Here is a 17025-nt window from a genome sequence, read left to right as displayed (position 1 = left end):
ATAAAGCAATGCAATAATAATAATAATAAAGTGCAAGGACCGGCATAAGGATCCGGGTTTGAGCTCCCAGCTCTTCACCTGCAGGGGAGGCCCTTCACAGGTGAAGCAGGTCTGCAGGTGTCTATCTTTCTCTCCCCCTCTCTGTCTTCCCCTCCTCTCTCCATTTCTCTCTGTCCTAACGATGATGTCAATAACAACAACAATAATAACAAGGGCAACAAAAGGGAAAAGAAATAAATAATAAAAAATGAAAAATAATAATAAGCACAACTATTTAAAAAAACAAAACAAAACAAGTGCAACAGAAAGAGGTGAAAAAAAAGCTTCCAGGAGCAGTGGATTCGTGGTGCAGGCACCAAGCCCCAGCAATAACCCTGAAGGGGGAAAAAAAAACCTGTAGAATGGGAGGGGAATAAGCTAAGTGGCAATCCTGGAGGGAAGATAATTACTGGCAGAGGGGGAAACAGGTGCAAGATGGAGTATGCAATGCACAGTATTTACTCTAAACCTTGACTTCATTTTTATAGCCTGGATTATTCCATTATCTAAAATTCTTGAGGGTGAGGCTTCCTTTTTACCGTCTACTGATTCTCCCTTATGATAAAATTACATGTTTACTAGGTCTGGATTATGAATTCATGGAGCTCCAGAATGGTTTTTGCTTCTTACTAGGCACTTGAGCCCAAGCCCAAATGGCTGGTAGAAATGTAGGCATCAAAGGGCCGAGTGGTGGTGCACCTGGTTGAGCACACTCACTACAATGTGCAAGGACCTGGGTGTAAGCCTCCGGTATCCACCTGTAGGGGAAAAGGTTCACAAGCAGTGGAGCAGGACTGCAGGTGTCTCTTTGTCTCTTTCCCTTTCTATTACCTCCTTTCCTCTTAATTTCTGGCTGTCTCTAGCCAGTAAATAAATAAAGACAGTAATTTTTTTTTTAAATAAATGTGGGCATCACACTAGCATGTGGCACAGATCTATGTCAGGTCTATCACTGCTGATGAGAGTCATTGTTCACATCTAAATCTGTAAGCTCTGGTGAGGGATTGAATCTGTGATATGGGAAACAGGCACAAAAGTCTTTTGCATAACCATTATGTTGGCTCCTTTGACCCTTAAATAATATTTCTTATATATACCCAATGTATAGAAGCAGAAGAGATTTTTAAAATATCAGTCAAGTTACTAGCATCAAAAAACTTAGTTCAGTTAGGCTTTACGCCTTCCACTTCCTGACCATAGGGAATGCAGATGGTGTTATTAGCTTAGCAGACATTCTAGGATGCTTCTGTAATTTGAGTGGGCAAATACTCTTATTCAGGCATGAAAGTCTCTTTTGTATAACCATTATGTTATCTCTCCAGCACCCTGCTTCTGTTTTTTAAATGCCTATAACCATTCAAATACTTTTAACAGATTTCCTTTGTAGTCTGCCTTTACTAATTTAATATTTGATATAGTAATTATACTAAGCTGTTATATTCTTGAAATATGCAGTGGTTCCACTGGTAATATTTGGAGTAAAAAAATTTCTGTGTTGGGGCTGGAGAGACAGAATAATGGTGCTGTAAAAGACTTTTCATGCCTGAGCCTCTGTGGGCCCAGGTTCAATCCCTAGCACCACCATAAGCCAGAGCTGAGCAGTGTCTAATATTTGTATGTCTTTCTTTCTCTCCTCGCTCTCTAATTAAAATAGAATAAATAAAATACTTTTTTTTTCAAAAATTTCTATAATGAATCTCATTTGCTTCACAGACTGATTTTGATTTTAGATCAACCATTTCTCTGATTTGAGTGGCCAGGCAGTGGCACATTTGATTAAGTGCACACATTACAGTGCACAGTGAAATACTGAAATAATTTGTGAAAATGATTTAGCAGTTATTGGATAGAGACAGAGAAATTGAGAGGGGAAGGGAGATAGAGAGATAGCACCTGGCCCCAACAGTTATCTTTATTTATTTTTTTAAATTATTTTTCTTATTTATTAGAGACAGAAATTGAGAGGGGGAGATAGAGGACAGAGAGACACCTGCAGCACTGCTTCACCACTCATGAAGTTTTCTTCCTGCAGGTGGGGACTCTGGGCTTGAACCTGGGACCTTGTGCACTGTAACGTGCACTCAACCAGGTGCGCCACCACCCAGCCCCAACAGTTATCTTTAGAGTAACAGTCTCCTAAATTAAAATATTTCATTTTTTTGACATGTAGTAATCACTTTAGTTTTAAATGTTCTCAGAGATCATGATTTTTTTCCTTATATATTTTTTAGTTTTATTGCCACCAGGGTTGGGTTATCTCTGGGGCTCATTGTGACACTTGTACTGCTCTTCCCAGCAGCCATTTTCCCCTTTTCTTTTTTCTTTTTCTTTTGCTTCCAGGGTTATCACTGGGACTCAGTGCCTGCACTACTAATCCACTGTTCCTGGAGGCCATTTTTTTTCTTTTGTTGCTCTAGTTTATCGTTGTTATTGCTGTTAATCATTGTTGTTGTTATTGCAATTAGGTAGGACAGATAGAAATCGAGAGAGGAGGGAGAGAGAAAGACAGACATACCTGCAGACCTGCTTCACCACTTGTGAAGTGACCCCTCTGCAGGTGGGGAGCTGGGGGCCCGAACCAGATCCTTACACAGGTTCTTAGGCTGTGCATCATTTGCACTTAACCCACTGTGCCACCACCCAGGCCCCACCCCCTTTTATTTCTTACAGAGAGAAATTGAGAGGGGAAGAAGAGATAAAGAGTAAGAGAGAAAAACATCTGTAGACCTGCTTCACTATCCTTGAAGTGTCTCCCCTGCACGTGCAGGGTAGGGGTTCAAACTCAGGTCTTTACACATGGTAATGTGTGCTTAACCTAGTGTGCCACTACCCGGCCCCCAGAGATCTTGAATTTTAGTATCTGTATGGTATTCTAAATCTTTCCAGTTACAAATTACATTTTATTTATGCCATAATACGGTATATTAAACTGCTCCTTGATTTTGTAACTTTTGTTCAGCTTTTTAGAGTATTTTTTCTTTACTTCCTTTTAATGGAAAAAGACAAAATCTTTAAGTAATTAACAAGTATGAGTTGTTAACCAAAATATGCCTTTTTTACATTTAGAAAGATGTTTAGAAATTGTAGGGAATCAGAGCTAGTGCACTGTCATTCATTACATTCAGTGTATTTGTCTTATTTTTATCTGGTGCTGAGGATTGAACCCTGTTGTTTTCACCGGGCTATGTTGTTTTCGCCGGGCTGGCTTCACGGGCGGGTAACAGACGACCAGGGACTCATGGTTGAGCTGTAGGCAGTATCTCTTTATTCATGCAGGACGCAGCACAATCTAAGCCGAGCTAAGCTAAACTAACAACTACAAATAACAATCTTGTCCTTATAAATATACTAGCCCAAGGGTGGGAACAGGATGCGACGCAGAGAGGGTGGAGAGAAAAGTGACTGGTGAAAATCAGTGTGAGACAAGGAGAGGGGGCAGAGCAAAAACATATCATGAACCAGTGGGGATTGAACCAATGCCCTGTAGTGGTTATGTAAATAGAATACAGTGGTTATGTAAATAGAATACAGTGTTAAGCAGGGGGTATTAAACCAATGAAACAAAAGGGGTCTCATGCATACCAACAGAACCCCAGGGTCTCCCACGTGCAGGGAATGCACTCTTACTGAGTGACTTCCCTGGGTATGTTCTGCTTTTTTATATTGGTTATATTTATCTATAATTTTTATGCTTTTTATATTTATACAACAAATTCATCTCTATTTTTTGAAAATAAACATCTGATCATCTATTTAAAACTACTCCCAATGATAATTTTACTTATTCTTTATAAGTAAGCCAAAGTAAGTAATGTTGAATTTCTACTTAAAGTTTTCCACATATTCATCTCAATATTCCAAAAGCTGTTTTCACTTACCACAATCACACAGCTTTACTTAAACTATCTCTTCAATATACTGTTGTTCATTAATATAATCTTTAAGCTTTGTTAGGCCATTTGTAAGTTTCATGAAACTTTGGAGATATGGAAGGAAATGTGCTTGAAATGAATGGTAGATTTTCTAGCATGAGTTGAGTTGAACATTTCAGTTATATGTCTAAATAACATTATATGTGTTGTTATCCGAAGGATTATTTTCCTTGGGTCCATTATATAAACATTTACTGTCAACTGAGCAGTTTGTAGTTTTGTTGTAGCCTAACTTACCACTGTATCTACATTATTTGTATCTTTCTGAAATCTTTACTTATGCAATTTGCTGTTGGATACTATTCTAGATTTGTATTGTCTGGCTATTTTTATGTGGTATTGCTTCTTCTAGTAAATTCTATAATTTGTTGAGGTATTATATCATTGCTGCATTTATTGTTCTTCAAAAAAATTTTGTTAAGAGAGAATTGTAGCATCACTCTTGGACATGCTGCACCACTGGGGATCGAACTTGGGACTGCATGCTTTTAAGTCCAGAGCTCTAGCCACTGCCTTTTTTTTTTTTTTTCAATCTTTATTTTTATTTATAGGATTAAACACAGCTAGAAATTGAGAGGGAAGGGAATGGGAGGGAGACAGAGAGACACTTGCAATGCTGCTTCACCACTCACATCACAAAGCTTTCCTCCCTCCAAGTGGGAACTAGGGGCTCAAACCTGTGTCATTTCTTGGGCCACTATCCTTCAAGTATTTTTAAATGTTCTTTAAATATGGCTTATGACTTTCCATATCAGAATTCTGAGTATTCGCCAGTTTCTTACTATGTTGCTTTTGTCATGCATGAATATCTTTTAAGTGGCCCAGTAATTTTTGTTGTTTTTGTTGTAACTCTAAAACAAATTTTCTATTAAATTAAATTAATTAATTAATTAATTAATTTTTTAACCAGAGCACTGTTCAGCTTTGGCTTATGGTGGTGCGGAGGACTGAACCTGGGACTTTGGAGCCTCAGGCATGAGAGTCTGTTTGAATAACCATTATACTATCTACCCTCCTCCCTAAAATTTTCTAAGCAACTTGTTTATCTTCACTTGTTTCTGCTAAATATTAGTTTCCAACTTATTTAAAATTTTGGGGAAAGTTTCACAATTCCAGGTATTTTTGAGTATCTCATTGAATTAAAGGTATGAATCCACCTAAATTGTCACTGCTTGATACTAAAGATTAGGAGTATTGAAATGATATGAAACATTCAGTGAGCACATGCTACCATGCACCAAGACTCTGATGCCCACCTTTAGGAGGTCCATAGGGGGGAGCTTCACAAGCAAAGGAACGAGCAGTATGTCTCCTCTTTCTCATCCTTTATTTAAAAGTAAAAATACACTCCATGGGTTTTATACTATTAGAAATCTGTTCATTTGATATCACTTTTTTTCTTAGTAACAGTAGTATATTTGTTATATTCTTTTCTTCTTCTTCTTCTTTTTTTTTTTTGCCTCCAGTTATTGCTGGGGCTCCGTGCCTGCACTACAAATCCACTGCTCCTGGAGGCTATTTTTTTTCCCTTTTGTTGCCGTTATTGTTTATTGTTGTTGCTATTATCATTATTGTTATTGCTGCCATTGTTGGATAGGACAGAGAGAGAGAGGAGGGGAAGACAGAGGGGGAGAGAAAGACACCTGTAGACCTGCTTCACCACTTGTGAAGCGACCCCTCCCCCCCTTGCAGGAGAGCAAGGGGAGCCGGGCTCAAACAAGGCTTCTTATGCTGGTCCTTGTGCTTCCTGTCATGTGCGCTTAACCTACTACACCACTGCCCAGCCCCTACTTGTTATATTCTTTTTTTAAAAAATATTTATTTTAATTTTTTTACATTTATTTATTTATTTTCCCTTTTGTTGCCCTTGTTGTTTATCGTTGTTGTTATTGCTGTCATTGTTGTTGGATAGGACAGAGAGAAATGGAGAGAGGGAGGGGAAGACAGAGAGGGGGAGAGAAAGATAGACACCTGCAGACCTGCTTCACCACCTGTGAAGCAACTCCCCTGCAGGTGGGGAGCCGGGGGCTCGAACCGGGATCCTTATGCCGATCTTTGTGCTTTGCGCCACCTGCGCTTAACCCGCTGAGCTACGCCTGACTCCCATACTTGTTATATTCTAACACTGCTTTGTTTTTTCTAGTAGAAGAGAAAGTGAATACTTACCTCCTCCTTGGTATGTGCTTAGATGCCTATGCTCGATACCTTCTGTTCTCCAAGCAGCCATCACAGGCACAGAGAATGTATGAAAAGGCTTTGCAGATTTCTGAAGAAATGCTAGGAGATAGACACCCACAGGTAAGAAAAAGAAACATGATGAATGATTATAAACCAAAAGGTTCTACAATGTATGGGTGTGAACTGGGAAAAGGTAATCAGCAAGTAGTCCTATCCTTATTTTCCTGCTACCACTCCCGTTTGGTTAAAAAAATGAGACTGCTGATAATTAGATCTGCCTAGAACATTTTAAAAAATATTTATTTATTTATTCCCTTTTGTTGCCCTTGTTGTTTTATTGTTGTAGTTATTGTTGTAGTTATTGTTGATATCATTGTTGTTGGATAGGACAGAGAGAAATGGAGAGAGGAGAGGAAGACGGGGGTTGGGGGGGAGAAAGATAGACACCCGCAGACCTGCTTCGCCGCTTGTGAAGCGACTCCCCTGTAGGTGGGGAGCCAGGGGCTCGAACTGGGATTCTTATGCTAGTCCCTGCGCTTTGTTCCATGTGTACTTAGTCCGCTGAGCTACCACCCGACTCCCTGCCTGGAACATTTTACAAGAGCAATGCTTTACGTATCAGAGTAGCCATTCAAAACAGCTTCACCTAAGGTTTTAGCAGTTACCTGTGCTATTTGGGTGCACCACAGTTCACAGCACCCTATTGTAGAATACTGCATCTTATGAGGAACAGATCCTTACCTCTTGTTGCACAAGTAAAGTGCTGGTGCAGCAAAGGAAGAAGAGACACTAAGCAAAGTTGAAGAACTAGGACACAGAATTTAAGCAAAAAACAAAATAATGGGGGGGGCAGGCGGTAGCACAGTGGGTTAAGTACACAGCTTGAAGCGCAAGGAGTGGTGTAAGGATTCTGGTTTGAGTCCCTTGCTCCTCACCTGCAGGGCATTGCTTCACAGGCAGTGAGGTAGGTCTGTGGGTGTCTGTCTTTCTCTCCCCCTCTCTGTCTCCTCCTCCTCTCTCAGTTTCTCTCTGTCCTATCCAGCAACAACAATAACAGCAACAGCAATGGGGAAAAGGCCTCCAGGAGCAGTGGATTTGTAGTGCAGGCATAGAGCCCCAGTGATGACCATGGAGGAAAAAAAATAATAGTAGTAATATATGAGTCTTAAAATCTTCTATTATTTTATTGGTTAGAGACAAAAATACAGAGTGAAAGGAGAGATAGACACACACATACACACCACACTCCCCTGCAGCACTGCTTTACCATTTGTGAAGCCTCCCCCCTGGGATCAGGGGCTTGAGACCAAAGTTTTCTTTTTTTTTTTTTTTTTTTGTATCAGGGGTGTGGGATGAACAGAAACCTCTATCATACAGGCATTTTTAAAAAAGAAACTGGCACAAACATGGAGAAACAGTTAAGCAAGTAACAAGAACCAGTGTGCTGCCAAGGGAAGGCCTGAGGGGGCCATTTTTTTTGCCTCTGTGGGCAAAACTTTATCAGCTTAAAAAAAAACATTTCTTGACTCTGGGGGGTGTACTTGCCTCGACAGGCATTTGCATGGGGCGGGGAATGGCCTAGAGTCCCAAAGGCAGCTGGCTGTAATTTACTTACTATGAAACAAAACTTGTTATTAGCATAACCATAGCGCAATCTAACGTTTCTAATAGAGAAGGAATTTGAGACTTTTACATATCAACAACATCTTTTTAACCTTTTGATACACCCATTCAAGATGGAGACACACCCTAGGTGTGCGCAGGAAAGAAAACCTCAGGCATGAGAATAATTAGCATAGCCATTGTGTAATCTACCATTTCATTTTTTTTTTTTTTAATAATTTATTTCTTTATTGGGGAATTAATGTTTTACATTCAACAGTAAATACAATAGTTTGTACATGCATAACATTCCCCAGATAACATTCCCCAGATTCCCATTTAACAATACAACCCCCACTATGTCATTCATCATCTTTCATGGACCTGTATTCTCCCCACCCACCCACCCACCCCAGAGTCTTTTACTTTGGTGTAATACTCCAATTTCATTTCAGGTTCGACTTGTGTTTTCTTTTCTAATCTTGTTTTTCAACTTCGGGCTGAGAGTGAGATCATCCCATATTCATCCTTCTGTTTCTGACTTATTTCACTCAACATGATTTTTTCAAGGTCCATCCAAGATCGGCTGAAAACAGTGAAGTCACCATTTTTTACAGCTGAGTAGTATTCCATTGTGTATATATACCACAACTTGCTCAGCCACTCATCTGTTGTTGGATACCTGGGTTGCTTCCAGGTTTTGGCTATTACAAATTGTGCTGCCAAGAACATATGTGTACACAGATCTTTTTGGATGGATGTGTTGGGTTCCTTAGGATATATCCCCAGGAGAGGAATTGCAGGGTCATAGGGTAGGTCCATTTCTAGCCTTCTGAGAGTTCTCCAGACTGTTCTCCACAGAGGCTGGACCAATTGACATTCCCACCAGCAGTGCAGGAGGGTTCCTTTGACCCCACACCCTCTCCAGCATTTGCTGCTGTTACCTTTTCTGATGTATGACATTCTCACAGGAGTGAAGTGATATCTCATTGTTGTCTTTATTTGCATTTCTCTGACAATCAGAGACTTGGAGCATTTTTTCATGTGTTTCTCAGCCTTTTGGATCTCTTCTGTCCATGTCCTCCCCCCATTTTTGGATGGGGTTATTTGTTGTCTTGTTGTTGAGTCTGGCAAGCTCTTTATATATGTTGGTTATTAAACTCTTATCTGATGTATGGCATGTAAAGATCTTCTCCCATTCTGTGATGGGTCTCTTGGTTTGGGTAGTGGTTTCTTTTGCTGTGAAGAAGCTTTTTAATTTGATGTAGTCCCATAGGTTTATACTTGCCTTAGTCTTCTTTCTGGGCTCTCAGTTCTATTCCACTGGTCAGTGTGTCTGTTCATGTTCCAGTACCAAGCAGTTTTGATGACAATGGCCCTATAATGCAGTTTGAGATCTGGGAGTGTGATGCCTCCGGTTCTGTTCTTTTTTCTCAAGATTGTTTTGGCAATTCTAGGTCTTTTCTGGTTCCAGATAAACATTTGTAGCATTTGTTCTATTCTCCTAAAAAATGTGCTTGGGATCTTGATGGGGATAGCATTAAATTTGTAGATGGCTCTGGATAATATATTCATTTTGATGATGTTAATTCTACCAACCCATGAACATGGAATATCTTTCCACTTCTTTGTGTCTTTTTCAATTTCTTTGAGTAGTGACTCATAATTTTCAGTATACAAGTCTTTCACTTCTTTGGTTAGGATTACTCCAGATATTTTATAGCTTTTGTTGCTATAGAAAAAGGAACTGATTTCTGGATTTCAATTTCTTCTAACTTAGTGTTTGCATAGAGGAATGCCACTGACTTTTGAATGTTAATTTTATAGCCTGACACATTACTGTATTGCCTGATGATTTCCAAAAGCTTCTTGCTGGATTCCTTAGGTTTTTCCAGGTATACTATCATGTCATCTGCAAATAAGGAGAGTTTGACTTCTTCTCTTCCAATCTGTATGTCTTTAATTCCTTGCTCCTGCCTGATTGCTATGGCAAGAACTTCCAACACTATGTTGAATAGTAATGGTGATAGTGGGCAGCCCTGTCTAGTACCTGATCTGAGGGGAAATGCTTCCAGTTTTTCACCATTGAGTATGATGTTGGCTGTAGGTTTGCTATATATAGACTCCACTATCTTGAGGAATTGTCCATCTATTCCCATTTTTTGTAGTGTTTTGATCATAAAGGGATGTTGTATTTTCTCTGCATCTATTTATATGACCATGTGGTTTTTGGTCTTGCTTTTGTTGATGTGGTGGATCACATTGATTGACTTACGTATATTAAACCAACCTTGCATGCCTGGGATGAACCCCACTTGGTCATGATGAACAATCTTTTTGATATACTGCTGTATCCGGTTGGCTAGAATTTTGTTAAATATTTTTGCATCTATGTTCATCAGAGATATTGGTCTGTAGTTTTCTTTTTTGGTTGTGTCCCTGTCTGCTTTTGGTATCAGGGTGATGTTGGCTTCATAGAAGCTGGCAGGGAGTATTCCAGTGTCTTCAATCTTCTGGAAGACTTTTAAAAGTAGAGGTATTAGTTCTTCTTTGAAAGTTTTGTAGAATTCATTTGTAAAACCATCTGGTCCAGGACTTTTATTTTTGGGAAGATTTTTAATAACTATTTCAATTTCATTAGATGTGATGGGCCTGTTCATGTTATCCACTTCCTCTTGACTTAGTTTTGGAAGTTGGTAGGTATCTAGGAAATCATTCATTTCTTCCAGGTTCTCTAGCTTGGTGGCATATAGTTGTTCATAGAAGCCTTGCATGATATGTTGAATTTCTGCAATGTCTGTTGTGATATCTCCTCTTTCATTTAGTATCCGATTTATTTGGGTCTTCTCCCTTTTTTGTTTTGTGAGTCTGGCTAAAGGTTTGTCGATTTTGTTCACTCTTTCGAAGAACCAACATTTACTTTCATTGATCTTTTGTATGGTTTTCCTATTCTCAATGTTATTTATTTCTGCCCTAACTTTAGTGATTTCTGTCCTTGTGGTTGCTTTAGGATTCCTTTGTTGTTCTTCTTCTAGGTCTTTAAGAGACCAAAGTTTTCTTTTAAGAATATTAAGCATATTGAAATTACTTCTTGGGACTGGGTGGTAGCACACCTGGTTAAGCCTACACATTACAGTGTACAAGGACCCAGATTTAAGCCCTTTGCTCTCTTACCTGCAATGGGAAAGTGGTGAAGCAGGGCTGCAGTTGTTTCTTTGTCTCTCTGTCTTCCCGTCCCTCTCAATTCCTGGATGTCTCTATCCTATAAATAAATAAAGATAACCAAAAAAATGAACTTTCAACTTGAAACCACTTCTTTGTGTTTCTGTCAAATTCTTAGAGGTAGTGGATATTGCTTTGTTTGTGAATGCAACATAGGACACAAAATTTGAACTAGTCTGAATATTTTACAAGGTTAGAGTAATTGAGCAAGGCAAAACGGTTATGGTGGTCCAGGAGGTGACGCAGTTGACCTCAAGCATGAGCCGAGTTCAAACTCCAGCAGCACATGTACCAGAGTGATGTCTGGTTCTTTCTCTCTCCCTTCTTTCTCATTAACAAATATAGAAAATCTTTTTTAAAAATGTGGAAGATAGAAATTTGGTCTATAAATGATTTCCTGGAAAGAGACTGTACAAGTCACCCTAATTGAATATCATTGAGGAATAACAGCAAGGCAGACATGGAATTAAAGTCATCACATATTAGAGTAAGGGTTATTGCATCAAAGCAAAGGATTCTGGGGAAGGAAATGTGGAAGAGAACTTTGGGGTCCTGGTGCATATGAAATTATACTCATGTGTCATTGACTGCACTGTAAAGCATTAACTCCTTCAATAAAAATATTTAAAAAATAAAGGTTAAAGCATAATTTATATGGGCCTTGTTAGTACCAATAAGTGTTACATAATGGGAATCTTCCTAAAATGAGATGTTTCTTCTCTATGGACCTCAAAGTCAGTAGTAGAAATGATGTTAATAAAACAGCAAAGCTTCATAGACTGGCTTCTCAGGATTGCTGAACCTGAATGAGATCACAGTTTAACATTTTTTTCCCTTTTGTTTTTTATCATTGTGATTATTACTGTTATTGATGTCGTTGTTGGATAGGACAGAGAAATGGAGAGAGGAGGGGAAGACAGAGAGGGGGTGAGAAAGATAGACCCTGCAGACCAGCTTAACCGCTTGTGAATTGACCCCCTGCTGCAAGTAGGGAGCCAGGGGCTTGAACTGGGATCCTTTTGCCAGTCCTTGCACTTCGTGCCATGTGTGCTTAACCCACTGCACTCCCGCCAAACCCCCTAGTTTAATGTTTTTTAACTGTTATTTCTCATTTGGTACTTCTAGTTTGATAATTAGTTATATTAAGGGGCCAGGCAGTGGTGCACCTGGTTAAGTGGTCACATTATAAGTGCACAAATACCTGGGTGCAAGCCTCTGGACCCCACCTGCAGGGGGAAAGCTTCATGAGTGGTGAAGCAGGGCTGCAAGTGTTTCTCTTGTCTTTCTACCTCCCCCTGCCCTCTCAACTTCTGTTTCTGTTCAATAATAAATAAATAACAATATTTTTAAAATATTAGTTATATTAATAAATTCTCATTTTGATCCTTAATTTCTAGAATTATATAATCCTCCATAGCGAAAGTAATGCTGTTCACTGTATAGTGTGAATGATAAATGTACATGAATTGTTAATTTTGCCCCTCAGTTTGTGGAATGATGAAATCTTAATTATTGGTTGTCAGAAAAGTCATGGTCCATTTTTGTTTCTCTATGCAGAGAAACAAATTCAGAGTTCATAAAAAAGAATTAATGTCAAACCTGTATAGGTATATGTTTGAGAACAAAAACTTTGTTTTCCCTCTCATGTATATAGACAATTGTTCTACTGAGTGACCTGGCCACCACCCTGGACGCACAGGGCCTTTTTGATGAGGCCTTTGTTTATGTGCAAAAGGCATCAGATCTGGCAAGACAGATAGAACATCCTGAGCTACACATGCTGCTCCGCAACCTAGCAGCAATTCTGATGCACAGAGGTAGGGAGCTATGAATCCTGACTTGCTTTAGGGAGGGATATCACTGGATTTGTAAATCTGTAAAATGATGCTTGGGGAGCACAGGGGGGCAGTGAGGAAGCTCCTGAAGTGAGAAGGCAGAAAAGGGATGTATATTTAGTTGAAATCGATTATGCTCCATTCACATAACTTCTATAGTTCTGAAGCACTAGCTAGCCTATTACGCTTACATCAGGTTTGAGAAAACTATCAGTTTATCAGTCATACTATGCCATACTGCTAATGTTGAAATTGATGAAAATTACAGCCTCACCTGTAATTTTCAGAAGCCTGAAAAGACAAAACTCTTTAACCACACCACCAGCAGTGAAGTCCTTGGCTAATGGAGTAAGAGTTCAGGGTTCAATGGAAAGTAATTCCATAGGCTGAGCTTCTGAGCCAGCTTGTCAAATGGAGGTGACATGAAGCATCACCAGCCTGCCATTTAAGCACACAGTGAATTAGAAGTATATCATCGCTAGTGTTTTCAGAATTGCTTTGAAAAAACATCTTCTTCTCCCTTTTCTCGGGCTGTTTTAGAACGATATGCACAAGCAAAAGAGATCTACCAGGAAGCACTGAAGCAAGCAGAGCTGAAAAGAGATGAGGTTTCTATACAACACATCAGGGAAGAGTTGGCTGAGCTGTCAAGAAAAAGCACTCTGATTTAACTTTGTCAAGCCATAAATCCCTTTTTATCAGTGAATTTCCAGTAACCACTATTAGTCCAGTCTCAATGACATCCAAATCAATGGTTATATCATGTGCCCTTGATATTCAAGTTTCCATTTATTATTCTGCCTCAATATATATAAATGCAAGATGTGCAGATAGATGTTCTTACCTTAGTAGTCTTGTGGAGAATCATTTGCCTAAGGGAATGGCAATTTTTATTTATTTTTTTGCCACCAGAGCTGTTGCTGAGGCTTGGTGCCAGCACTACAAATCCACTGCTCCTGGTGGCTATTTTTCCATTTATTTTCTTCTATTTAATTTGATAGGACAGAGAAATATTGAGAGGAGTGAAGATAGAGATGGAGATATACACCTGCAGATGTGCTTCACTCTTCGTGAAGCATCTACCCTGCAGTTGGGGAACAGGGACTTGACCTCAGGTCCTGTGCATGGTAATACATTGCTTAACTGGATGTGACACCACCTGCCCCCAGGAATAGAAAATTTTTTTTAGTTAACACAAAGGAACACTATTTTTATTATTATTGATATATATTTGGAAAGGGATGTAAGTGGGACTGATTCTCTTTCCTATATACATACATATATCTTTGGTGAAGGAAACTCTGTATACACTGCCACTTTTCTTTTAAAGAAAACAAACGTTTTGACTTGTAAGAATGAGTGCCAAATGATGCTTTTCAGTTATAAAATATGGTTAGGTGCTGTCTGTGCTGGTCTAAGTGTAGTTATTGATTAAGATGGTGTGGTGCCTATGTCAGGCATCTCAATTGTGAGATACTTTCTTGTCCACTGATTTGCTGCCCTTCTTATTTTTTCAATATCTGGCAGACCAGAGTACCTGTCTCATGAATAAAGGGGATTACGGTGAGTCACTTTTTTAATTATTTCACAAAGCCAGTTTGGAATTTAACATAAAGGAGAAAAATATCCTAGTTTGCTGTCAGCACCCAATATGAAGCCTTACTGTAGGAATTATGCACTTGAGTCTGATACCATTTGATTATAAATAAAAGTGAATTGTATGTTTTTGTATTTATCTGATTACATATAGTTGATAAAAGAGAGTTACCATGTGATCTCTTGTCTGTACTGAGCACTCACCTTTTTTAACTTAATGTAAGGTACCTGAGCTTTTAAAGATGCATAGAAAGGTACAGACTGAGCTGTACCCCAAATTTTCTCACGAAACTTTCAGGGCAGGATTCTACAAGCATGGTGTTTAACACCTCCCTAGTAATTTCTTCCCCCACCCTCAACCCACCTAAAACACACACAGTGTTGGGGAATGAAATCATTGTGGGATACTGGTAAGCAATCTTCCCAAGCTGACATTTTCACTCTATGTGGAGAGGGGGAGAAACAGAGAAAGAAAGACATCTCAACACCACTCACTGTCTGTGGAGTTCCCCCAGTGTTGTCAGGACTTGAACCCAGGAACTCATGCATGCTAAGGCCAGTGCTCTAGTAGGTGAGTGGTCTCCTAATTCCACTCCCTAGTAATTTCTGGTATGCATTGTGGGTATGCATACCAGAAATCTGGTATGCATTAGAAGAACTGTTGAACTGGATCCTAGTTATGGGTTTATGACTTTGAGTTTCAGAATCCTTATCTGCTAAGTAAAGATACAAATGAAATTCTCTTAGCTTTTAGAGAAGATCATGATTTAAGGTCATATGACCTTAAATTAATAGACTGCTATTAAGATGTATACTGTGTGTTTTAACTTAACGAGGAGAAAGGCATTTTTTTTTCTAGATCCTGTGGAGGAGTTCCTTTGACTATTGGGGTATAAGTGGGACTTATGTACTTACTAAGAGGAATTCTTTCACAGTAAACTAGAGCCTATACAACTTTGTATGTATCTGTAATCTTTTCAGTTCTCATTTAAAAAAAAAGTAATTTACTCAAGGGTTAATAAAAACCCTGGGGCAGGGAAGATAGCAAAGATATTCTCATGCCTAAGGCTTCAAAGTCCCAGGTTCAATCCTCAGCACCATCACAGCCAGAACTGAGCCATGCTCTGTAGAAAAATAAATAGGGAGCCAGGTGGTTGAGCACACATTACAATGCACAAGGACCCAGTTTCGAGCCCCAAGTCCCCACCTGCAGGGGGAAGGCTTCACAAGTGGTGAAGCAGGGATGCAGATGTCTGTCGCTCTCCCTCTCAACCCATTCCCTCTCAACCCATTCCCTCTCAATTTCTGGCTCTCTCTATTCAATAAACAAAAACAATAAAAAATAATAATGCCCCTAATGTCCAAATCCTCTTGGGGTTAAACTGAATCTCTCTTTAATCATCACTAGGGCTTCACTCCTCTAGGTCAGTCAACTTTTTCACAGGTATATATGGAGAGAGAGACAGAGAGAAGGAAAGATAAAAAGCTCCCTCTGGTCTGGTCGGGGTCAGGCTTGAACCTGTATTGTACACATGACAAAGCAGCACACTATCCAGATGGCTATTTTGATGGGCTGAAAAGCAGAATTTTTTTATTTGTAGACATAAATTTCTTCCCATGTTCTAAGTTCAGCTATTGTTTACCACCTACCTACTTTATCTAATCAAGACTAACCCAGAATCTGTAGCATAAGTCATTTTAACATAGACATGATTTTTTAAAATAACCCATAAATTAATGGTATTAATGCACTGGAGTGTTGAAAGGGCTTAAGTTATAATTATTAATAACAATTATTATTGAATAGTAGTCAGCCACTCACCTGCACTGAGAATGTTTTCACCTTTGCACAACTGGTGGGGTTTCTGAAAGGTTTTTCATTCTAGGTTTAAGAATTTTTGCTCCTCTATAATTATTTAACTCGTGATCCCAATGCTGGAGAAGTTGTAGGAGTTTTCAGAGAGACAGACTCTTCTAGTTGGTTTCCTCATTCAAATTCATTTGCATTGTTGCAAAACAAGCTAGCAAAGCAGGAGGAGAACTGATACTCTTTACTAACAGGTCTAAATTCAAAATGAGTTGCTAAAAATAACATTAAAATTATTTGAGTCATAGTATGTCACTATTTTCCAGGGTATAAATATTTTAAAATTAAGTTTACTCAGCATACTAAAATTAAAGCATTATGAAACTTCCAATCATAAGCATGCACTGGAAATTGGCCTGTTTTAATACTTCTGCATACATTATTTAGGAAGACCTTGATTTAGTTGTGAGGCCCAAATATCACACATAAGGATGTAGGTTGAGAATGCTGAGATCTCAGCCTATCATGCCTCAGTTTATAGCTAAGTTAGCAACAAACCCTGTCAGTCTTGCTGAGGTGACCCTTTTCCCCCTTGCAGATGGTTTGCTCACATGATAAGCCATGTGAGAATGCTGTTCTTTCATTGTTCTAAGAAATAATATTGGAGTTCATCTCCCATTCTGAAATATCTCCTCCATGTGACAGTAAATGAAGTTCAACACACTTTGCATTGTGATGAAGATGGGAGTGAGTGGTTAACAGTTGCTCACCTTGGGACCCTCCAGTAAGAAGGTTAATTCTTGAAAACTCTTAT

General features: G+C 39.1%; 1 protein-coding gene across 6 annotated transcripts in view; it reads left to right on the top strand.

Moving 5' to 3' along the window:
- Positions 1–14529, top strand: part of TTC19 (tetratricopeptide repeat domain 19) — a 32322-nt gene extending 17793 nt beyond the window's left edge. For 4 of the 6 annotated variants that reach the window (XM_060203157.1, XM_060203159.1, XM_007526168.3 and 1 more), the window contains 3 exons: positions 6115–6269; positions 12628–12790; positions 13349–14529. In XM_060203157.1, coding sequence (XP_060059140.1) covers positions 6115–6269; positions 12628–12790; positions 13349–13479 — 449 coding nt within the window. In that variant the 3' untranslated portion in view covers positions 13480–14529. The remainder of the gene's footprint in view (positions 1–6114; positions 6270–12627; positions 12791–13348) is intronic. The other 2 variants (XM_060203158.1, XM_060203160.1) reach the window with 2 other exon arrangements.
- The last annotated feature ends 2496 nt before the right edge of the window (positions 14530–17025 follow it).

This window comes from Erinaceus europaeus, chromosome 12 (genome assembly GCF_950295315.1).
Source record: "Erinaceus europaeus chromosome 12, mEriEur2.1, whole genome shotgun sequence".
Classification (NCBI taxonomy): Eukaryota; Metazoa; Chordata; class Mammalia; order Eulipotyphla; family Erinaceidae; genus Erinaceus; species Erinaceus europaeus.
This window is presented reverse-complemented; position numbering and strand designations above follow the sequence as displayed.